The sequence below is a fragment of the Mobula birostris genome, chromosome 21 (assembly GCF_030028105.1).
Source record: "Mobula birostris isolate sMobBir1 chromosome 21, sMobBir1.hap1, whole genome shotgun sequence".
Lineage (NCBI taxonomy): Eukaryota > Metazoa > Chordata > Chondrichthyes > Myliobatiformes > Myliobatidae > Mobula > Mobula birostris.
The window spans coordinates 64,500,021-64,524,385 of record NC_092390.1 but is presented as its reverse complement, the minus strand read 5'-3'; the positions used below and the strand labels follow the sequence as shown (position 1 = coordinate 64,524,385).

At 41.1% G+C, this 24,365-nt stretch overlaps 2 protein-coding genes across 5 annotated transcripts in view; one reads left to right on the top strand and one right to left on the bottom strand.

Annotated features, from left to right (window-relative positions):
* The window catches only part of LOC140185875 (uncharacterized), a 302,861-nt gene extending 297,210 nt beyond the window's left edge, over positions 1 to 5,651 (bottom strand). The window contains exon 1 of the mRNA XM_072239670.1: positions 5,623 to 5,651. The gene's annotated coding sequence lies outside the window, so the exon portion shown is untranslated. The remainder of the gene's footprint in view (positions 1 to 5,622) is intronic.
* A 91-nt stretch (positions 5,652 to 5,742) lies between these two features.
* The window catches only part of rab11fip2 (RAB11 family interacting protein 2 (class I)), a 128,003-nt gene continuing 109,380 nt past the window's right edge, over positions 5,743 to 24,365 (top strand). For all 4 annotated transcript variants that reach the window (XM_072239618.1, XM_072239620.1, XM_072239621.1 and 1 more), the window contains exon 1: positions 5,743 to 6,300. In XM_072239618.1, the coding sequence (XP_072095719.1) occupies positions 5,948 to 6,300 (353 nt within the window). In that variant the 5' untranslated portion in view covers positions 5,743 to 5,947. The remainder of the gene's footprint in view (positions 6,301 to 24,365) is intronic.

Here is a 24,365-nt window from a genome sequence, read left to right as displayed (position 1 = left end):
GGAAGGGGGAGGGGGAGATTCGAAATGATAGCAGAAGGCAGGAAAGGGAGGGATGGAGCTAAGAGCTGGAAGTTGATTGGCAAAAGGGATATGAGGCTGGAGAAGGGAGAGGATCATGGGACGGGAGGCCGGGAGAAAGAAAGGGGGAGGGGGGAAGCCCAGAGGATGGGCAAGGAGTATAATGAGAGGGACAGAAGAAGAAATTCCATCTTGAAATTCCAGCATCTGCAGATTTCCTCGTGTGAGGCTGTTATAATAGATGATTTTAACTTTCTACGTATTGACTGGGAATCCCATACTGTAAAAGGTCTAGATCAGACAGAGTTTGTCAAATGTGTTCAGGAAAATTTCCTTCATCAGTAAGTCAGCGTGCGATACTAGATCAGCTATTAGGGAATGAAACAGGGCAGGTGAGAGAAGTTTGTGTAGGGGAACACTTTGCATCCAGTAACCAAAATGAGATTAGTTTCAAACTAAATATGCAAAAATATAGATCTGGTCCACAGATTGAGATTCTAAATTGGAGAAAGGCCAATTTTGATGTGATCAGAAATGATCTGGCAAGTGTGAATTGGGACTAGCTGTTTTCTGGCAAAGGTCTACTTGGAAAGTAAGTAGGAGGTCTTCAAAAATGAAATTCTGAGAGAACAAAGTTCATATGTGCCTGTCAGAATAAAAGGTAAATATAACAAGTGTAGCGAACCTTGGTTTTCAAGAGATATTGAGGTCCTGGTTAAGAGAAAAAAGGAGATGCATAGCAAGTACAGGCAAGCAGGAACAAATGAGGTGCTTATGGAGTACAAGAAATGCAAGAGAACACTTAAGAAATAAATCAGTAAGGCTAAAAGAAGGCATGAAGTTGTTCTAGTAAGACAAGGTGAAGGAGAATCCCAAGAGATTCTACAGGTATGTTAAAAGAAAAAGGATTACAAGGGACAAAATTTGGTCTCTGGAAGACCAGAATGGTAATCCATGTCTGGAGCCAAAACAGATGAAGGAATTCTTAAATTAATTCTTTGCATCTGTATTTACTCAAGAGACAGATACAGAGTCTATGGAAGTGAGGAAAAGTGGCCTCAACTTCATGGACCCTGTACAGATTACAGAGGATTTGCTATGCTGAGGAAAATCAGGGTGGATAAATCACCGGGGCCTGATAAGGTGTTCCCTCAGACCCTACAGGAAGCAAGTGCAGAAATTATCAGGGTCCTAGCAAAGATATACAAATTATCCTTAGGGACAGGAGGAATACCAGACGATGGATAATAGCTAATGTTATTCCACTGTTTAAAAAAGGCTCTCAACAAAATCAGGAAATTATAGGCCGGTGAGTCTGATATCAGTTGTGGGAAAGTTATTGGAAGGTATTCTAAGGGACCAGATATATAAGTATTTGGATAGACATGGACTGATTAAGGATAGTTTGCATGGCTTCATGCGCGATAAGTCATGTCTAACCAATCTTACAGAGTTTTTCAAGGAAGTTACCAGGAAAGTGGATGAAGGCAAGGCAGTGGATGTTGTCTACATAGACTTTAGTAAGGCACTTGACAAGGTCCCGCATGGGAGGTTGGTCAAGAAGATTCAGTCACTCGGCATTCAGGATGAGGTAGTAAATTGCATTAGACATTGACCTTGTGGGAAAAGCCAGAGAGTGGTGGTAGATGGTTGCCTCTCTGACTGGAGGCCTGTGACTAGTGGCGTGCCGCAGGGATCGGTGCTGGGTCCTTCGGTGTTTGTCGTCTATATCAGTGATCTGGATGATAATGCGGTTAACTGAATCAGCAAATTTGCAGATGACACCTAGATTGTGGGTGAGTGGACGGTGAGGAAGACTATCATGACCTGCAGAGGGATCTGCATCAGTTGGAAAAATGGGTTGAAAAATGACGGATGGAATTTAATGCAGACTAGTGTGAGGTTTTGCACTTCGGTAGGACCAGCCTGGTCTTACACAGTGAACAAAAGGGTAGTGAGGAGTGTGGTAGAACAAAGGGATCTGAGAATACAGGTCCATAATTCATTGAATGTGGTGTCACAGGTAGATAGTGTCATAAAGAAAGCTATTGGCACATTGGTCTTCATAAATCAATGTATTGAGTACATGAGATGGGATGTAATGTTGAAGTTGTATAAGATGTTGGTGAGGCCGAACTTGGAGTATTGTGTGCAGTTTTGGTCACCTATCTACAGGAAAGAAATAAACAAGGTTGAAAAAGTACACAGAAAATTTACAAGGATGTTGCCAGGTCTGGAGGATCTGAGTTACAAGGAAAGATTGAATGGGTTAGGACTGTATTCTTTAGAACAAAGATTGAGAGGAGATTTGATAGAGGTATACAAAATTATGAGGGATATGGATAGGGTAAATGCAAGGAGGCTTCAACTTAGGTGCATGGGACTCCAATCAGAGGTCATGGGATAAGGGTGAAAGGTGAAAAGTGAAAATTTTAAGGGTAACGTGAGGGGAAATTTCTGAGGTTTGTGAGAGTGTGGATTGAGCTGCCAGCACAAATGGTTCACACAAGCTCAATTTCAAAGTTTAAGAAAGGTTTAGATGGTTACATGGATAGTAGCGATATGGAGGGCTATGCTCCTGGTGTAGTTTGATGGGAGTAGACAGTTTAAATAGTTTTAGCATTGACTAGTTGAGCCAAATGGCCCATTTCTGTGCTGTACTTCTCTATGCCTCAGTATAAAGAAAAGTTTTCATGATTTAAAAAGCACATGGTTAGTTATAAATATTTCTCAAAAATATATCTATATGAATGCCAAAGATGTTTCATCCTGGATGTGACCTTATTGACCCTGAAAACAGAACCATGTCAATGTGATCATGGTTTGCTTCAAACAGGTGAAAGGTGTTGACCCAAGCTATCAACTGTCCATTTCCCTCTACAGATGCTGTCTGATCTGCTAAATTCCTACAATTACTCATTTTTCACTCTCAGGTTATGGGCACTGTTAATAAGAGTTCATTTGTTGCCCTTCCTTTCTTTTTCTGAGAAAGCAACAGTGATTCATACTCTTTAACTGCTTTGTACTTGGGATAATATTCCCATGACAGAATCTGATTGGCAATTCCAGGGTCTTTGGCTAGCGTGCAAATCATGGATTTCTGAGATCAGCAAATAGAATAATGTCTGTCAAATCTTCAGATAGCAAATTCAGTTGTTGATTATTGAGAAGGTAATAATTAGCTCATTGCTGATAGTCCATCAACATACTGTACCTTGTTATTAGTGTTTTGCACTATTTATATTTGCAACTTTTAGAATTTTTTATGTAATTCACTATACTGCTGCAACACAACAATTTTCACAGCATAGAGCAGAAATGATTAAATTTATTTTGATTTCTACTCAGAATATAGGGTACAATTTTGTAATAATACAAATTCAGTTTGAAGGACTTTTAAAATTCCTGTTCTCAGTATCACAGTATTTTTTAATTTGGACAAAATTCTTTAATAGCGCAAATAAAATCTCCAATTTGCAAGATGGTAACAGAAAAAAATACATACAGTTTTATTAAACAAGGTGCAAAGTAATTGCCCAAGGTAGCTTTAAGTAACATTGTCATAGTCATACTTTATTGATCCCAGGGGAAATTGGTTTTTGTTACAGTTGCACCATAAATAATTAAATAGTAATAAAACCATAAATAATTAAATAGTAATATGTAAATTATGCCAGGAAATAAGTCCAGGACCAGCCTATTGGCTCAGGGTGTCTGACCCTCCAAGGGAGGAGTTGTAAAGTTTGATGGCCACAGGCAGGAATGACTTCCTATGACGCCTAAATAAAAGAAGTATTTGAAGGAAAAATATGAGCTGGGAATTCCAGAATTAGGGTTTGGAAGGTAAAGACATGGCTACCAATGGTGGAGTAATCCAAAGCAGCCATGAGCACAAGGCCAGAATTAGAGAAAACTCTCTTGCTTGAAGGGTTGTGGCAGTAGCAGAGACTACAGTGGCAAGTGGATCGAATAGACGGGAAATCAAGGATGAGAATTTCAATATCATAATTTTGCTTAACTCGACATCAGTATAGCTATAGAGTTGATAAATGAAAAGTACAGTTCCAATTAGAATGAAGGATACAAGGTTTGACTGGTAATCTTAAGAAGCTCTTCAAAAAAAATGCCAAATATACTAGATTCAATTCCATCACTTTTACAAAGTCAACTGACTTGCATCCCCATGACACAAGCTTCTTCCAATCCTATCTCATCCCATCTACTGCTGAAATCCTTGCCCATGTCATTGTCACATTTGACTTAAGTATTCTAGAGATCCCTTGATCATTCTCAATTGCTCTGCACTTTGTAAATACCATCTTATTTAAAATTCTTGTTTCTAACATGCACCAACCTCTGTTTGTCCATCACTCTCAAATTGTATTTTGTTTACAGCACCCCAAATTAAAATACTTGCTCCTGTTTTTTTCAAATCCTTCCACAACATTACATAAGCCTTGAATGCATGTTTTGTTGTCTTATATCCCAGATTCAGGAATGCCCTCATTAAACTCTCCTACTGTCTCACATTATAAGACCATTCTTCATATCTAATTATTTGGCCAAGGTTTTAGTTAATATTTTCTTTGCCCTTGAGTGTTTGTGGAACACTTTCAGATGAGGAGGAATTTCTTTCGCCAGAGGATAATGAATCTGTGGAATTAATTGCCACAGACAGCTGTGAAGGTCAAGTTATTGGTTATATTTAAAGTTGATAGGTTCTTGCTTAGACAAGGCATCAAAGGTTATGGAGAAAAGGCAAGAGAATGGGGATGAGAGGGAAAATAAATCAGCCATGATTGAATGGCGGAGTAGACTTGACCGGCCAAATGCGTTAGGGTTAAAGTTTGCTGTTATGTCTTATACCTTCACTGAAAAGTGTGCAATATAAAGTGATTGCAGATGGCATTTTTCTAACCATTACTAGGAGCAACATTATAGATTGTGAAGGGCAAGAGTGTGGATGTGCAAGTCTACACAACGAGAGAATTTAACATTATGAGGAAAATAAATGATAATAGATTTAAACAGTAGAAAGCAGTACAAATTAGAAACTAATGATCTTCAAGATATATCTTGCAAGTGAAGAACAATTAGATATTTATAGCAAAATAAATCTTAAATGAAATATGGCAATCAATAAAGAAATCCAAAATAAAGAGATTTTATGACCATTTTCCTTGTGTTCTTGGTTTGGTTTGGTTCTTGATCCTCCAAAATATTCCACATGGAATTTAAACTGGAGGTGGCGGAGGGTGGGCTTAAGAAGGAGATCTGCAATTAATTGTTAAATGTTAAAAATTAAGTGTTAAAAATCGTTATAAACAAATAGGAAATCAAGCAAAATAAGTGCCTTGGATTCCCCTTATATATGAAACTGCTGGAAATGGAAGAGCAACGGGCCTCTCTCTCCTCTCTCATTCAATTGCGATGCCTTATATATGTACAGAGATCCCTGCACTTAAATTTTACTAATTCCTGAACGAAATCTACGGTAGCCCCAAGTTTCATTGCTGAGGTGCAGTATAAATTTTCTTAACATGCATTACTTCAGTACACATCACCTTTTATCTCTCAGTATATATAATGTTTTTTGTTGCTCACCTCTGTGACGGATATTAGCGATGCGGCCTTGAAGTGAGGCAAAACCTACCGTGTTGCTAAAGCCAAGCGCGTTGCCATTGGAAACGGGTCGGGTTTCAACTCTGACCTCTGGCCCTTCCGCCGGGCAGGACGTGCAGAAGATGGGAGATTGGGAAGGGCACCGGGGCTTTCTCCTCAGCTTTCGGGCTCTTGTGTCCGGCGGTGGTCAGAGATTATGATGCCAATCCGGTCAGAACGTGGTACGGGCTGAACATTTACCAGGAGTGTGTGTGTTTTCCGTAGGAAAAGGCAGGTTGCGTTTGTACGAAAGGAAGGAGCGAAGGCAATGATGCTGGCCGAGCAGGCACAGACGTGGTTTCCGACCCATGTCCAAGTCACTGTCCTACAAGCCCGGGATTTGAACCCCAAAGGTAAAAGTGGCACCAATGATACATACACCATTATCCAACTGGGTAAAGAGAAATATTCGACTTCAGTGGCAGAGAAAACCTTGTTCCCGGTATGGAGGGAGGAAGTGTCCTTTGAGTTCCCTGGTCTATTGCTGCAAGGAACGCCCGAGAAATACACCCTCCACCTGATTGTCATGCACCGTTCACTGGTCGGATTGGATAAGTTCCTCGGGCAGGTGGCCATTTGCCTCAATGAACTTTTTGAAAATAAATCGAGGAGGCAAAAAGAGTAAGCCTTTTCCCTTTTTGTGTGTGTGTGTGTGTGTGAGAGAGAGGCATGTCTTAATAGTATTTTTAGGAACACTATCTGTTGAAGATGAACATGGTGTGTATTTTGACTAATGTGTAAAATGCATATAACATCCATTCCACCCCCACCCATTAAAGATTGGTAGCAAGTTGCTAGGAGGATATCCTTACAAAAACTTATTTTATTAAACTGCATACTAGTAAGTTTTTAAGACTAGCTTTAAACTGACATTTCTTAACTGCATTGTAGAAAATACTTGGTAAAAGGACACTGGACATGTACATAGGATGGTATCGTTTGAATAGCAACTACGTCCATATCTTTGACACAGGTATAGACACCTATTGATTGTGGCTATATCTTTGACATCTTTGATGTTTCTTTGCCTTTTTATCTCAACAATTTATTTACTTCTATGTTGAGCTAATTTTGCAACATTTGAGTATCTTAGACTTGGGTAAATGTGAACTGCATGTTAAACAATTAATTCTTCCATTATACTTGTGAAAGGATATTGACTTGTTTAGTCTACATTAATCTGACTAGATGTATTGAGTGACAAATATTTGCATAGAAGTGTGTAAGAATGGAGAGAAAAATAACTTTGACCCAGATCTGAGTCCAGGCCTGATGCTCCACCAGAGTATTTTGAATCTGATGTTACTAGAATGGAGATTCTTACTCTTATTGAATTCTGAAATTTTTAATATTGGCTTTTGAAAAAAACAGTAACCTGAGAGTGACTTCATCCCAGTCCTGATGAAGTGTTTCGGCCCGAAACGTTGACTGTTTACACTTTTCCATAGATGCTGTCTGGCCTTCTGAATTCCTCTAGCATTTTGCATGTGTTGCTTGAGAGATTAATTTTACCGTCCTGATGAAGGGTCTCGGCCTGAAATGTCGACTGTACCTCTTCCTAGAGATGTTGCCTGGCCTGCTGCGTTCACCAGCAACTTTGATGTGTGTTGCTTTATCTTAGTGTTGTCTTTAATTCTAAACCATCCCAGTAACAAATGTAACTAGAAGAAGTTTTGTTTCTTGTCAGAAGAAAAGGAATTAGGATCTAATTCCCACAGTTAGCTTTTGTCACCTTTTTTTCATAAAAATAAAAGAGGATTTGGATCCCTTCCACGTCATTTCTGAGACTTAAAGCTGGACTTTTGCAAAAGTTTTTTTCCTTATAGAAGTTGGAAATAGTGCTGTGTTTAAGCCTCAGAACAACTCTTAAACTTTGATCCTGCAAGATTTATCCAAGAATACAAAACTCATGATCAAAAAGTGCCTGATGAGCTTGGTGAATGTGTTTGAGCCAAGGGATATTGAGGTGTGTATCAAAAGAGAGCAGAGTCACTGTAGATTCAATCCTCCAGGATCGTATGATCACTATTTCCATCTCATCATCTTTGCTTTCATTTATCTTGACAACCCACTCAAATGTTCAGAGAAACTGGGGTACTTTCAGCATTGGTAATTGCACTAAATATGAATAAATTAGTGACAATAATAATGTAAACCATATCTTTTATGTGATCTCACCATACATAAAACCTAGCTTAACAAAGCAAAAGGGCATTATAATTGATGGGAAGAAACAGAGCGTAAGAAGATATACATGGCTTTTGTCAAAAATTGCAAAGGTTGATTTATTTCAGTGCAATTATTGCAGTCTTAATACAAGAATTTATAATAATTTGGTTGGCTAGAGCATTGTTTTCTAAAACAAAAACAGAAAATACTGAAAGCACTTAATGAATCAGGCAGCATCTATGTGCCCATCATGTAAATGCCATTCCAAGAAGGAAAGGCATTTCCTTTACTACCTTAGAAGTTTGTGGATATTCAGCATGACATCTAAAACTTTGACAAACTTCTATAGATGTATGCTGGAAAGTATATTGACTGATTACTTCACAGACTGGTATGGAAACACGAATGCCCTTGAATGGAAAATCCTCCATAAAAAACTAATGGATAAGGCCCAGTCCATCAGGGATAAAGCCCTCCCCACCACAAGGAGTAGTGTTGCAGGAAAGCAGAATCTATCATCAAGGACTCCCATAATCCAGGCCATTTTCTGCTAGCTGCTGCCATCAGGAAGAAGATACACAAGCCTCAGGACTCTCACTACCAGGTCCAGGAACAGTTATTACCCCTCAACCATCAGGCTCTTGAACTAGAGGGGATAACTTCACTCTCCCCATCACTGAATGTTCCGACAACGTATGGACTTGTTGCTTTCGAGCACTTGTCATCTCATGTTCTTGATGTTTGTTGATTTATTTATTTTAATTATTATTAATTTTATTTCTATTTCTAAGCTGCTACCTGATCTTCGGATAATTTTCAACATTTTTAGGGAACAAGGGCAGGTGACAGAAGTGTGTATGGGGAAACACTTTTGATTTAGTGATCATAATTCTACTAATTAAAAGATAATTATGCAGAAGGGTAGGACTGATCCTTGGGTTGAGTTTTAAATTGGAGGAAGGCCAATTTTGATAGTATTAGAAAGGATCTGGCAAGTGTGGATAGGCTGTTTTGTGACAAAGGGATACTTGAAAAGTAGGAGGCCTTCAGAGAGCTTGTATGTTCCTTTTAGAATAGACGGCAAGAATAACAGGTTTAGGGAAGCTTGGTTTTTGACCTGGTTCAAAAGGAGGAGGAGGTGCACAGAAGGTATGAATCACTTGAAGACTACTATATAAGAAATGCAAGAGAAACTTAAGAGGGAAATCAGGAGGGCTAAAAAAAGGCATGAGGTTGCTCTGACAGACAAGGTGAAGGAGTGTCCCAAGTGCTTCTGTATATTAGGAGCAAAAGGATAACAAGGCACAAAATTGGCCCTCCTGAGGATCAGTATGGTTATCTATGCTTGGAGTTGAAAGGAATGGGGGAGATCTTAATTGGAATTTTTGCGTCTGCATTTAGTCAGATGAACTCATAGTCTATAGAACTAAGGCAAAGTAGCAGTGAGGTTATGGACAATATACAGGTAACAGAAGAGGAGGTAGGTGCTCACTATCTTGAGGCAAATTAGGGTAGATAAGTCCCCAGGTCCTGACAAGGAGTCCCCTAAGGCCTTGTGAGAGGTTAGTTCAGAAATTGCAGGATCTCTGGCAGAGTTATTTAAAATGCCATTAGCCACAGGTGAGGTGCTGAATATACTCTCCTGTATGCTCTAGAGGTGTGGATCACTTACGGTAGGCACACTAAGATGCAACCAAAGCTGTCTTCACAAAGTTCTTCAAATCCATTGGAAAGATGCAGGACCAAGTTCAGTGTCCTTTCTCAGATTCCACTGTCGGCTATTAATGTAACAAATGCAATCAAACGGCAAGCTGAAAGGGTTAAATGAAGAGAGTCTATCACTGGTAATCCAAAAATTGCAGTAATAGAATGAGGTTGTAAATCAATATGCAAAACTACTGAAATAATATCAAAAATGTCTTTCCAATATTTTTCCAAAAGAGGGCAAGACCAGAATGTATGTGTCAAGGAAGCTACCTCAGAATTACATCTGTCACAGACAGGATTTGTATGGCAATAAAAATGAGCTAACTTATCCTTAGGCATAGGGGCCCTATGAACCACCTTAAATTGTATCAAAGTGTGTCCAGCACGCATTGAAAAAGTGTTAACTAGTTGGAGAATTTTCTCCCATTTCTGTATAGGTAAAGGTACCTGAAGTTCTCTTTCCCATTCATTCTTAATTTTAATCAGATGTACCTAGACGTATTTTTGTAATTAAATCATAAATAATTGCTATTAAACTCTTCTGATAGGGGTTTAAACCTAGAATTTTTTCTGTAATTTCAGTTTGATGTGGTATCGGAAAAGTAGGTAAAAATAACATTCAAGAAGTTTCCAATCTGTAAATATCTGAAAAAATGTGATCTAGGCAAATTATATTTATTAGACAACTGTTCAAAAGACATGAGACAATTATCCATGAATAAATCACGAAAATATGTTATTCCCTTCGTTTTCCATAAAAGAAAACCTTGATCAGTTCTGGATGGTTGGAAGAAAAAATTGGATATAATGGGACTTGATAGAATAAATTTATCCATTTTATTTAAATGGAAAGATTCTAATCCCCCTACTATGTTTCAATGGTTTTCCCAAACTATAACATGTTTAAACTTGGAAAAAATTAGGAGTAGTACTATCGATCCTTCTGTTAAATTTGAAGAAACTTGGAGGCCATTTATTCAACATTTTCATATGATGTAAGCTGACTTTTTCGGAATCCTTTTCAATAACTTTTTGTTTGTGTATAGAGGAGCGGAGTTAATGACAAATAATAATTTTAACCGATGAAACATGGCAGCCCAGCCTTTGTTTTGTTTTTTTAGTGTAGGGGGACTTTTTCTTTGTATAAAATGTTTTGAATCTTTTTCATGTTCAGTTATTAAGAGATTGGGAGGCTTAAATTACATATGTTACTCGGAGTTTATGTCTGTATACGTTAACCATTATTAATGTAATCCCGATCTCTTTGTATCATTATCATTGTTATGTTTATCAATTCGAAACTTAATAAAAAAGATTGAAAAAGAAAGTGATTCCACTATTGGAAATTCTGTCCTTGACCCAACACATTGATGCAATCACGAAGAAGGCACACCAACATTCGTTAGGAGTTTGAGATGTCACCAAAGAACCTTGCACATTTCTGCTGATGTTTAGTGGAGAGCATTCTGGCTGGTTGTATTTTAGCCTGGTTAGGAGGCTCCGATGCACAGGATCACAAAAGGCTGCAGAGGGTTTAGACTTAACAAGCTCTATCATGGGCACAACTCTTCCTGCTATCTAGAGCATCTTTAAGAGGTGATACCTCAAGAAGACGGCATCCATCATTAAGGACCTTCACCATCTGGGACATGCCCTCAGTTACTCCCATCAGGATGGACGTACAGGAGCCTAAAGACATACGCTCAACATTTCAAGTACGGCTTCCACCCCTCCACCATCAGACTGCTAACTTGCAGTAATCTTTATGTCTTGCATTGTAATGCTGCCACAAAACGCATTTCACCACGTCATTGATTTTTAAAAGATCTGATTCTGAGGCCAACATCATTGACAATAGGGCCTTAATTCCATTCATTTGACTCAGTTGCACACAAATACCAGACTCATGGAATGGAGACTCTATTCTGAGCTCTGTCATAGGGTGAGGTTTACAGGCAGACAGAAAGGAAATTTCAATGGTGTCCTTCAAATTTCAACAAATGCAACATCCCCACTTCCAGCCTAGAACCATTCAAAATAGAGTAGGAGTATTCAAGATGTTCTTCAGCATCTTGAGTCCATGCACTGGCTACATCTGGTGGTGGCATCCGTTAGTCTTGCGAGAGCATGGATCTGTGCATGGAAAGTCTTGCTTCACTCCGTGTTGTGCCGTCGTGGTGAGGCGATGCTAGAGTGTCCACTCCAGGGCGCAAGCCTGGGCAGGGTTGTATGGAAGACCGGCAGTTGCCCATGCAGCAAGTCTCCCCTCCCCATGACACCAATGTTGTCCAAGGGAAGGGCAAGGGCCGATACAGCTTGGCACCAATGTCGTCGCAGGAGTTGCCAGAACGAGGTTGAAGGCAATGTCGGACTGCCTTAGGGACTCCAGCTCCAGATTTGTCCTCAGGGTTTACTCTCGAAGCCTTTCCTATGAGTGGGTGTGGCCGCAAGGCAGCGGAGGTTTGAAATCAGAGTTTTCCCTCTCTTAGCTGGACTGCCTTCCCAGGCTGACGAGCTCCATCTACCTGAATGGCTACATGTATGGCAGTAAAAAACCGTTGTCTCCTAACTGCTTTCCTTGTATTTCCCTGCTTTGCTTCATCAGTGAACCAGAGTGGAAGAAAGTCATTCTTTAGCCCAGGGGACTGAAGAAGTTGATGAATGTTCAGCGAGAACCGAGTTCTTGGGGGGGAATTGGGTTGAAGGTGCTTAAAGTTATAGGAAGGAATGAGATAATGATAGTGGGATAGGTTGGCTGGTTGAATAGTGTCACACCAATAATTGCACTCACTGCCAAGAAATTGACTAGGGAAGGGGAAGTCAGGTGAACACACACTAGGCCTCTTCAGGGGGTCAGCAGCAGAAAGGGAAAGCAGCTTCAAATTCCTGCGATTTGAAATTTGGGGACTCGGAGTTGATATATATGCATTCTGGGTGAAGTGGGTCACAATGCAAGAAAATCTATGAGTAGCAAAAATTTAAATATGCTGAAGTATACAAGAATGGACAAGAGAGCATTGAATGATTGAGTCTGGATAAGGAGGACATTACTCCATTCAAGTTCAAATAAAATGCTGAGTTTGAGAAATCCTTTTCAGTCAGGGACTCTCCAGGAAGTGCATTCATCTTTTGGCAGGGACTGAAAATGATCCCTTTAGTGTTTCCGGTGTTTTCTTCTAGAGGAAATTGAAACTCGTACATCACCAAATATGACACGAGCATTCTGTTGGAATTGAACCAGTGACATGTTTAGAAGTAGTTCTGATGTTTGTGAAAGGTATTATCAAAAGGCATAATGAAAGTGATGTGCAGAAAGAAGTTGCAGATGGCTATATGTCTGCAAAACGTTGCTATTGGTCATTGGCGCCATATTGTCATTTGTGGCTATGGCCTGCAGCCGTCAGGCCCCTAATCTAGCTTCACTTGCCTCAGTACTAAACTGGCTCTATGGCTGTAAACTCACTTTCAGGGACTGTAAGGTTAATGTTCTGTGTGTTATTTGATTACTTTTTTGCTGTTTGCACGATTTTTTACTTTTATTCCCCATACACTGGGTGTTCGGCCTTTGTGTGTGTGTTTTGTTTTAAATTGATTCTATTGTGTCTCTTTGTTTTGTGGCTCCCTGCAAGAAAAGCCCTAACCTTAACCCTGTTGGAATTTGTTGAGGAGATCACAAATAGGATAGATAAAGCGGATGCAGTGGATGTTGTATATTTGGACTTTCAGAAGGCCTTTGACAAGGTGGCACACATGAGGCTGCTTATCAAGTTAAGAGCCCATGGTATTACAGGAAAGTTACTAACCTGGTCAGAGCATTGGATTTAAAAATGCAAACAACAGGAATTCTGCAGATGCTGGAAATTCAAGCAACATACATCAAAGTTGCTGGTGAACGCAGCAGGCCAGGCAGCATCTCTAGGAAGAGGTACAGTCGAAGTTTCAGGCCGAGACCCTTCTTCCTGACGAAGGGTCTCGGCCTGAAACGTCGACTGTATCTCTTCCTAGAGATGCTGCCTGGCCTGCTGCGTTCACCAGCAACTTTGATGTGTGTTGCTAGAGCATTGGATGATTGGTAGGAGGCAGTGAGTGGGAATAAAAGGATCGTTTTCTGGTTGGCTGCCAGTGACTAGTGGTGTTCCGCAGGTGTCAGTGTTGGGGCCACTTCTTCTTATGCTGTGTATAAATGATTTAGATGATGGAATAGATGGCTTTGTTGCCAAGTTTGCAGATAATACGAAGATTGGTGGAGAGGCAGGTAGTATTGAGGAAACAGGTAGGATGCAGAAGGACAGACAGATTAGGATAATGGGCAAGAAAATAGCAAATGAAATACAATGTTGGAAAATGCATGGTCATGCACTTTGATAGTAGAAATAAATGTGTGGACTATTTTCTAAATGCGGAGAAAATGCAAAAATCTGAGATGCAAAGAGACTTGGGAGTCCTTGTGCAGAACACCCTGAAGGATAACTTGCAGGTTGAATCGATGGTGAGGAAGGCAAATGCCATGTTAGCATTCATTCCATGTTAGCACTCATTTCAAGAGATCTAGAATACAAGAGCAGGGATGTGATGTTGAGGCTTTATAAGGCACTGGTGAGACCTCACCTTGAGTATTGTGAACAGTTTTGGGCCCCTCATCTTAGAAAAGATGTGCTGGCATTGGAGAGGGTTCAAGAGGAGGTTCACAAGGAGGTTTCCAGGAATGAATGGTTAACATACGAGGAACCTTTGATGGCTCTGGGTCTGTACTTGCTGGAATTCAGAAGGATGAGAGCAGATCTCATTGAGACCTTTCGAATATTGAAAGGCCTAGACAGAGTAGATGTGGAAAGGATGTTTCTCCATGGTGGGAGAGTCTAGGACAAGAGACTCAGGAAAGAGAGGCGTCATTTCAAAACAGATGCAGAGAAATTTCTTTTGCCAAAGGATGGTAAAATTGTGGAATTTGTCACCACATGCAGCTCTGGAGGCCAGGTCGTTGGGTGCATTTTAAGGCAGAGATTGATAGGTTCTTGATTGGACATGGCATCAAAGGTTACGGGGAGAACGCCAGGAAATGGGGTTGAGAGGAGATAGAAAGAAAGAATCATCCATGATTGAATGACGGAGCAGACTCGATGGGCCAGATGGCCTAATTCTGCTCTTGTGTCTTATGGTCTTATACATCTCGGTTGTACATAGCATACAGACTTTGATAATAAATGTACGTTGAACTATATCAGAATTTCCAAGACAATTTTAAGAGAGTCAAAGGAAGCAATTGGTAGAAATGTTCTGGCTGTGGTCAGTTAAGTGCAGCCACAATGAGCTGGGTAGCAGAGAATTGTAAAGAGGTTGATGGACATCAAAAGATCAAGGGAATATGTAAAGACAAAATGCACTATTTTCAGTCTCTCTTGCCCCAAGTGTTTTACAGCTTCAAGCATTTTGAGGTGTAATCGCTGATATGAGGGAACACCACAACCAATTTATTTACAGCAGGGTTCCACATGCAGCAAAGTTTTAATGACCACATAATTTGCTTCCAGAACATTATGTAAAGATCTTGTTAAGGCCAGTGAAATCCCACTGTATGCCTCATTTGGTGTATTGGGCCCCTTATCTTTGAAAGGATGTGCTGAGACTGGAGAGGGCTCAAAGGAGGTTCACAAAAAATATTTCTAGGATTGAACAGCTTGTTATATAAGGAACATTTCATGGCTCTAGGTCTGTATGCTCGAGAATTCAGAAAAATGAGGAGTGACTTAATTGAAACCTATTGAATGGGAAAAGGTCTTGATAGAGCGGCAAGGATGTTTCCTATGGTGGCAGAGTCTAAGACCAGAGGGGACAGCCTCAAAATAGAGGGGTGCCCTTTTAGAACTGGAAATGAGCAATTTCTTTTGCCAGTGACTAGTGAATCTGGAGAATTTGTTGCCACAGGCAGCTGTGGAGGCCAAGTCTTTATGTTATTTAAGACTGATAGATTCTTGATTGGTCAAGGCACAAAGGAATAAAGGGGCAAGGCAGGAGGTTGGGGCTGAGAGGAAATGTGGATCTGCCATGATGAAATGGCGGAGCAGACACAATTGGCCAAGTGACCTAATTCTGTTTCTATATCTTATGGTCTTAAGGAAATAATGTTACTTTACATGAGAGACTAAATTATACATCTTCTGAAAGATTGTACTTCCAAGATCACTGGCTCAGAATCGGGTTTATTACCACTGATATACATTGTGAAATGTGTTGACAGCAATACAGTTTAAAACATGAGAATGAGTGTAAGTTAAGAAATAGTACAAGTAGTACAAAAGAGGAATATTGAGGTACTGCTGGTTTCATGGACTGTTCAACAATCTGTTGGAGGGGAAGAAGCTCCTAAAACATTGACTGTGTGTTTTCAGGTTCTTGTACCTCTCCTGATGGTAGTAAGAGAAGAGGGCATGGCCTGGATAATGACACTTTCTTGAGACATTGTCTTTTGAAGATATCCCCTGGTGCGAAGGGTTGTGCCCATGATGGAACCCTCTACAGCTTCCTTTGATCCTGTGTATTGGAGCCTCCTTAACAGGATTTGATGCAACCAGTCAAAATGTTCTTCACCGCACTTCTGTAGAAATTTGGTAGGGTTTCTGCTGACATGCCAAATTTCCACAAACGCATAATGAAGTATAGTTGCTGGTGTGCCACCTTGATGATTGCATCAATATGTTGAATCCAAGTTAGATCCTCTAAAGAGGGGTTCCAAAACTTTTTTAATGTCATGGAGCCTTACTGTTAACCAAGAAGTCAGTGGATCCCAGTTTGGGAACCCCTGTTCTAAGATATTGACGCCCATGAATTTGAAGCTGCTTTCCCTTTCCAAGGCTGAGCCCCAAAGAAGGCTGGTGGGTGTTCTCCTGAAGCCAAAGAACTAAGCACAGGTACTTGAGATGCACCTGTGTTGTCTGTTGGTGAGGAGGAAATGTTATTACTGATGCCCACTGATGGTAGTCTCCTGATGAGAAAGTCGAGCATCCAGTTACAGAAAGAGGTATAGAGGCCCAAGTTTTGAAACGTGGATTAGTACTGAGGGAATGATGGTGTTGAAGGTTGAGCTGTAATCAATAAACAGAAGCCTGAGATAGGTAATGTTGATGTCCAGGTGATCAAGGCCGAGTGGAGAGCTAGTGATATTGCATCTGCTGTAGATCTGTTGTGATGGTAGGCAAATTGCAGTAGATTCAGTAGATTTAGTGCACATGCGCCGGTCGTGCATGCAGCCTGTTACAGCCATTTCGATTGGTATTCTTACTTTTTTCTTCGTACTTTTTAACTTATGTTATTTTTTATATTTTTTTTTCACGGTAACACGTCGAAGCTGCACCCTTTCTAACATGCTGGTAGAGAGAGTTTTATTTGGGTTTTTAGTACTGGAAATAGTTACATTCCGACATGTCTCATTAGCGGGACAGAAGTATGGTCGCATTGTTTATTCCAGGGACCAGCTGATTGAGCTTATGCCGGCCGGTTTAGCGAGCAGAGCAGCAGACACCTCTGCGGAAATCTGGAGGAAAACGCACAGAGGATGCAGAGGGGGATCACAAAGTCGAGGAAAGAGGACTGGGTCGAGACAACAGAGATTTATGGAGAAGAGGAGTCGGTGGGTAATAAAATGGACGAGTTCACGGCGCTAGCCAGGCGTCAGAGAACATTTCGGGAGTGCAATGTTATGTGCTTCACTGGAACGGGGCTGCACGAGGGCATACCCGATCAAAACTTTTCCATGGACGGCTTCCAGACCATTCAGGCTGACCGGAAGTGCACTGAGAGCAGTAAGCGTAAAGGAGTTGGGTGCTTACCGTTCTGGTTAACAACAGATGGTGCAATCCGCGTCATATTACGATCGAGGAACGTGTTTGTAGACCGGATATTGAACTTTTTACTGTTGGACTTCGGCCATATTCCACCGAGATACAACACTGGGCGTCATGGGAAGTCGTTCCTGCCTGTGGCCATCGAACTTGCAGCTCCTCCCATGGAGGGTCAGATACCCTGAGCCAATAGACTGGTCCTGGACTTATTTTCCATCTGGCATAGTTTGCATCTTGTTGTTTGATTGCTTGTGGTTTTTGTATTGCTATATTTATGCTCTATTCTTGGTTGGTGCGGCTGTAACGAAACCCAACTTCCCTCGGGATCAATAAAGTATATCTATCTATCTTGCTCAGGCGGGAGTTAATCTTAACCATGATCAACCCCTTAAAGCACTTACTCGCAGTAGGTGTAAGTGCGACTGGCTGGTAGTCATTGAGGCAGCTCACCCTGATCTTCTTGGGCACAGATGTGTGGCAACAACTATACCAGTGCCTAAAAGGAGTATTGTGAGCTGTCTTAAAGACTATTGTCCAGTAGTATTAACATATACGGTGATGAAATAATTGCTTTGTGAGGTTGGTCGTGGCTAGAATGAGCTGTTTCTGCGAGGACCTGGACCCACTGCATTTTCCCATGGCCTTGGATCACTTGGATGATACAAACACCTATGTCAGGATGCTGTTTGTTGACTATAACTTGCATTTAACACTACCATTCCCACTGTCCTGATCAATAAGCTACAGAATCTGGATATCTGTTCCTCCCTGTGCAATTGGATCCTCTACTTCCTAACCAGAAGACCATAATCTGTGAGGATTAGTGATATCTCCTTGCTGATGATCAACACTGGTGCACCTCAGAGGTGAGTGCTTAGGCATAATTCAAATACCATCTATAAACTTGCTGATGATACAACCTTTGGTAGAATCTCAGATGGAGATAAGAGGGCGAACAGGAGCAAGATATACTAGCTAGTTGAGAGGGGTTGAGTGCACGTTTGTTGCTGCAATGTCAGACAAAAAAGCTGATTCTGGACTTCAGGAAAGGTAACACAAGGGAACACGAACCAACCGTCGTAGGGGGATCAAAATTGGAGAGAATGAGCTGTTTCAAGTTCCTGGTTGTCAAGATCTCTGAGGAGCTAAACTGGTCCCAAATATCAATGCAGCTATAAAGAAGGTAAGACAGTGGCTATATTTGTTCAGGAGTTTGAAGAGATTTGCTTTCTCACCTAAAACACTGAAACTTCTATAGATGTACCGTGGAGAGCAATCTGCCGGGCTACATCAGTTTGGTATGGGAGCGTGACTGCACAAGACCAAAAGAAGCTGCAGAAAGTTGAAAAGTAGTCAGCTGCATCTTGGGTACTAGCCGCCATAGTATCTAAGACACCTTCAAGTTATGGTGCCTCAGAAAGGCGACGTTCATTATTAAGGACCCCCCATGACCCAGGGCATGCCCTCTTCTCATTATTACCATCAGGAAAGATGTACAGAAGCTACTCAGTGATTCAGGAACAGCTTCTTCCCTTCTACCATACAATTCCTTAAATGCAGGGGTCCCCAACCTTATTTGCACTGCGGACCGGTTTAATATTGACAATATTCTTGCGGACCGGCCAACGGCTGGGGGGTGTTCAAGTTCAACAGTGTGTGGCAGGGAATGAGGAAAGGTGCAACTGACTCATATCGTTTCATATCGCCAAATCATATCGTTTTCCAGTGGTTGGGGACGACTGCTTAAATGGACATTGAACCCATGAACACATTCTCACTTAATATATATTTGTTTGGACTATTTTTAATCTATTTAATATATATATTTACTGTCATTGATTTACTTTTATTATTTTTCATTCTGTATTATTATGTGTTGCCTTGTACTGCTGGTGCTAAGTTAACAAATTTCAGGACATATGCTGGTGATAATAAGCCTCATTCAGATGACTGAGGCCCTTTTAAAATAGGTGAGAACTTCCATCTGCAGCAGTGAGAGTTTGAACACTCCATCCAGTAGGTTGGCACAGATTTTGAGCACCTTGCCAGGTTTGCCGTTGGGGACCGACATAGCACTGTACTGCTGCACTGAAGCTAATGGAGTGGCCGTTGAACCCATTATCCACAAATTTGAGGGTGAGTGCTGCCACCTGAGACACAACTGGCAAAAATGAGAGGTTGCATGTGATAATCTACTATCTAGCTATTCTGAAATGCTGGTGGTTTAGCATCTTGCTCACCAGGTAATGTTTGCTTCACTCTTTCTAACAACCAGAGCTCCAGCTCTTCCACACTCTTTCAACTTGAACTAGTTTCTATGTTCTGTTTCCATCCACTTGGGCCCCAGTTACAGCAATCACCTTCCCCTCAACTGTTTCACTACAAACTAAGTTATGATCCTATGTGAAAACAACAACTAAGTGAGTTATGAATGTAACCACACCACTAGGTTCAGGTTCTTGAGCCAGAGGGGATTATTTCACTCACCCAACATTAAACAAGTTCCACAACCTATATACTTACTTTCAAGTATTCCACAGCTCATGTTCTCAATATTTATAGCTTATTTAGTTTTTTTTTACCATTTTGTATTTTTTTTCTGTCTGTATTTGCAGTTTGTTGTCTTTTGTGCATTCATTGTCTTTGCGTGCAATTTTCCACTGATTCTATTGTTTTTCTTGGTATTTACTGTGAATGCTCAAAGGAAAATCAATCTCAGGGTAGTATACATACTTTTGGCCAGTGGTGTAGTGGCATCTGTGCCAGACCTCAAGGCAACCTGATCCCTGGTTCAAATCTGGCCAACTCTTTACACGCTTTTCCTCCGTGCTAGGTGGAGCATCGAGCAAGCAACTCTGCCTCGTTAAAAAAAAACAGAAAAAATTGCTAAAGAAACAGCAAGGTTGCCTTCAATGTGTCACAAGGTGCAGAAAGGGACAACAACAATATTTTGATAATAAATTTTATTTTGAACATCTAGTTATCCAGAAACAGACCAGTCTAGCAACACAAGATCCTGAGAAAGCTGGATCATCTGATTTACTTTGTAGATAATGGGGCAGGTTTTTATTTTTAAAAATGATGTTGTGATAAGCTAGAGCAGGGTGGGAGCAGTAATTGGACCTGAGGAGAGGAAACCTTTCATAAGTGCTAAGTAACTTTGTAACCTGCAAAATGGTGGATTTTGTTTGAATTGAGAGCGAATTCTAACTTCCATAATGGTTATGATGGTTGTGATTGCTTGCTGATGGAATATAATTAAATTATATTTGAATCATAAAACATAGGATCAGAATTAGGCCATTTGGTCTATTATGTCTGCTCTATCATTTGATCATGGCTGATTTAGTTTTCCTCTCAACTCCACTCTCCTCCCTTCTCCCTGTAACCTTTGGCACACTTGCCAGTCAAAAGCCTTATGAAAATCCAAGTAAACAACATCCACAGACTGTTCTTTGTCTATGCTGCCTATTATTTCCTGAAAGAATTCCAACGGATTTGTGGGCAAGACTTCCCCTTAAGGAAACAATACTGACTTTGGTCTATTTATCGTGTCCCTACAAGTACCCCGAAAGTTCATCCTTAATTATGGTTTCTAACATTTTCCTAACTACTAAAGTAAGGCTAACTGGTTTGTGTTTCCTGCCTTTTACCTCCCTCCCTCCTTTAACAGTGGTGTAACATTTGTGATTTTTCAGTCCTCCAAAATCATTCCAGAATCTAGTGATTATTTAAATATCACTACTAATGTCTCTACAATCTGTTCAGCTACATCTTTCAGAACCTTGGGATCAGATTGCCTTGAGGTCTGGCACAGATGCCACTACACCACTGGCCAAAAGTATGTATACTACCCGGAGATTCATTTTCCTTTGAGCATTCACAGTAAATACCAAGAAAAACCAAAATTGCAAGTGCCTTTGATGACTTACCAAGTTTCAAAATCCTAATGAAATACTAGACAACGGGGTGACCTGTTGGGGCACCCTTTGAGAGAAGGGTGGTGGAGTCTGATGTGACCAGAATGAACATTAAATTTTCCTGAATGCTATTGGTATCGCTTTGCTTTGGAAACTGAGGTAGAAAACCTCAGTTTATTAAAGAAGAATGACACGTAGCAAAGTAAATATAGCTGCTCCTCGTTTAACGAAGGACACTTTTGATGGCATCATTTCCGGTTTATCTGCCACCCTTGTGCCTCTCGTTGTCATTCTGGAGATGTGCAGCCCTTTCATCCCCCGTCTCTTCATCTGTTCTGCTGTTTGTTGTTTGTCTCTGATCCTGGAGACGTGCATGGCTCTCCTCCTCTGTCTCTTCTTCTCTCATCTTTTTTTTTGTCCTGACTCTTTGATCCTGGAGTCGTGCAGCCCTGGCCTCATCCGATTCTTGTTCTCACCCTCTCCTTGCTGCTTCCCAACAACGTTTGGCGTCATCTTTTGACCATAATTATCCCTTTGCACACAGCATAATTAGGCTGACCTTTTTTTTTTTTAACCCTAATGCCGGATAGAAGATACGAAGCAGTAACACCAAAGGATGCTGATTATTCTTGATGTGGTTGGCGCTCTCCTAAATGGACGTGATATAGTCACTGCTGTCCTTTGACTGCAGCAAAGGGTTTTATGAGTGTCTCGAAGTATGTGATTACAATAAGATTTAATTATCTCTTATTGATGGGTGGCAGTTAGATCTCTCCCAGTCCTGCACATGCTGATGGTGATTAGCAGAATGTGACTCCTCGAATTAGAGTTGCCCTGCCCTTTTGCTCTGGTAGGTGTCGCTGCTGAGGCTGGCCGTGTGCATGCGTCAAGCTGTCGCGTCCTGATTTCCATGATGGCAGATCGGCTCTCGGGTTAAAAGGGAGCCTATTGATTTTTGCAAATGAGCAGTTTTGTACAAATATATAACCCTGAACTTTGCCTGCATTCTGTAAGTTAGTGCATTTTAATTAGATTTAGCCACAAAAAGTGCCCCTGTAATGCATCGTTTGTGCTAATTGGAGGTCACAGACAGAGAGAACATGAGAGTTTTAGTAGTATATAGGTAGCCACTGTTGTGCCTTCTTTGTAAGTGTATCAATATGTTGAGCCCAGGATAGAGCGTCAGAGATGCTGACATCCAGGAACTTAAAACAACTCACCCTATCCACTGCCCATCCCTCAATGCGGACTGGTGTGTGTTCCCTTGACGTGCCCTTCCTGAAGTACGGTTAATTCCTTGGTCTTACTGACAGAGAGTGCAAGATTCTTGCTGCTGCACCATTCGACCAGCTGATCTGTCTCACTCTTGAGTGCCTCTTCGTCACCATCTGAACTCCTGTCTGCAAATTTATAAATGGCATTTGAGCTGTGCCTAGACACAGTAATGGGTGTCAAGAGAAAAGAGCAGAGCTGTGGACAAAACGTGCATCCTTTAAGGTGCACCAGTGTTGATTGTCAGCAAGGAGATGTTATTTTCAATCCACACAGACTGGTTTCCTGGTGATGATGTCAAGGATTCAATTGCAGAGGGAAGTACGGAGGCCCAGGTTTTGAAATTTGTTGATTAGATCTGCGGGTATGATTGTGTTGAATGATGGTCTGTAATCAACAAACAGCAACCTGGTATGGGTATAATAGTTGTCCAGGTGATACATGACTGAGTGGAGAGACAGTGAGCTTACATCCACGGTAGACCTGTTGTGGTGAAAGGCAAATTACATTTGGTCTAAGGCCTTGTTTAGGCAGGAGTTGATTCTATCCATGACCAACCTCTCAAAGAACTTCATCGTGTGAGTGTCACTGAGTGATAGTCATTGAGGCTTACTCTTCGTAGACACTAATATGATCGTTGCTGTTTTGAAGCAGGTGGAACCTCTGGCTATGCAGTGAGAAATTGAAGATGTCCTTCAACACTCCTGCCGGTTGGCTGGCACAGGTTTTCAGAGCCCTACCTGGTACACCATCAGGGCCTGTTGCCTGGTGAGGGTTCACCCTCTTGAAAGATGTTCTGAAGTCAGCCTTTGAGATATCACAGGATCACCCAATGCTGGAGGATTTCGCACAGGTGTAGCTATATGGTCACTTTCAAAGTATGCATAAAGGGCACTGAGCTCATCTCAGGGTGAACCGTCACAACCATTCATGATGTTAGTTTTACTTTATTGAAAGTAATGTCCTACAAACCCTGCAAGAACTGATGTACATCCAATTCCATCCTTAATCTCAATCTGAATTATTTGTATTGTTCCTAAATTAGCATTCCGTAGGTTGTACCTAAATTCGAAGATGAATCCTAGAATATTGTCCAATCCACTGATTCATAGCAGTCCTGTAAGCACTCCTCCACCTCACCAGTGGTGCTGCGATTTATACGCTGGGAGCAGAAGTGCAGACTTTCATACTTTCCAAAGTGTGGGCGTGGAATGGCGTAGTAAGTATTTTTGGTGATGGTAGAACAGTGGTCAAATGTGTTAGCTCCTCTGGTTCCACAAGTTAGTGGTAGTTGTTCAGAGATTTCTTCAAGCTGGCCTGGTTGAAATTCTCCACAATGATAGGGAAGACATCAGAGTATGCTGTTTTGTGCCTACTGATTATGGTACTCAGCTCCTTCAGTGCCTACCTGATGTTGACCTGAGGTAGAATGTACACAACTACCAGGATAATGGCAGAAAACTCCCCCGGCAGATAAAAAAGACAACTTTTAACATCTTGCTAGATGTTCCAGATCAGATGAGCTGGACTGTGATTGATAGAACCATCACGATGAGTTCATTATAAAGCACACTCCACCTCCTCTGCATTTAAAAGACTGAGCTGTCCTGGCTTTACAGAGAATGGTGAAGCCATCTGACTGCAGCACTGAGTGCGAAATGGCAAGTGTGATCCATGTTTCCTTGAATCAAAGTGCACAGTAGTGCCTGCTGTCCCTCTGGCACTGCAATCTTGCTATGAGGTCTTAAGTTTTATTTTCACCTGCAGGGTAGTCAGGAGT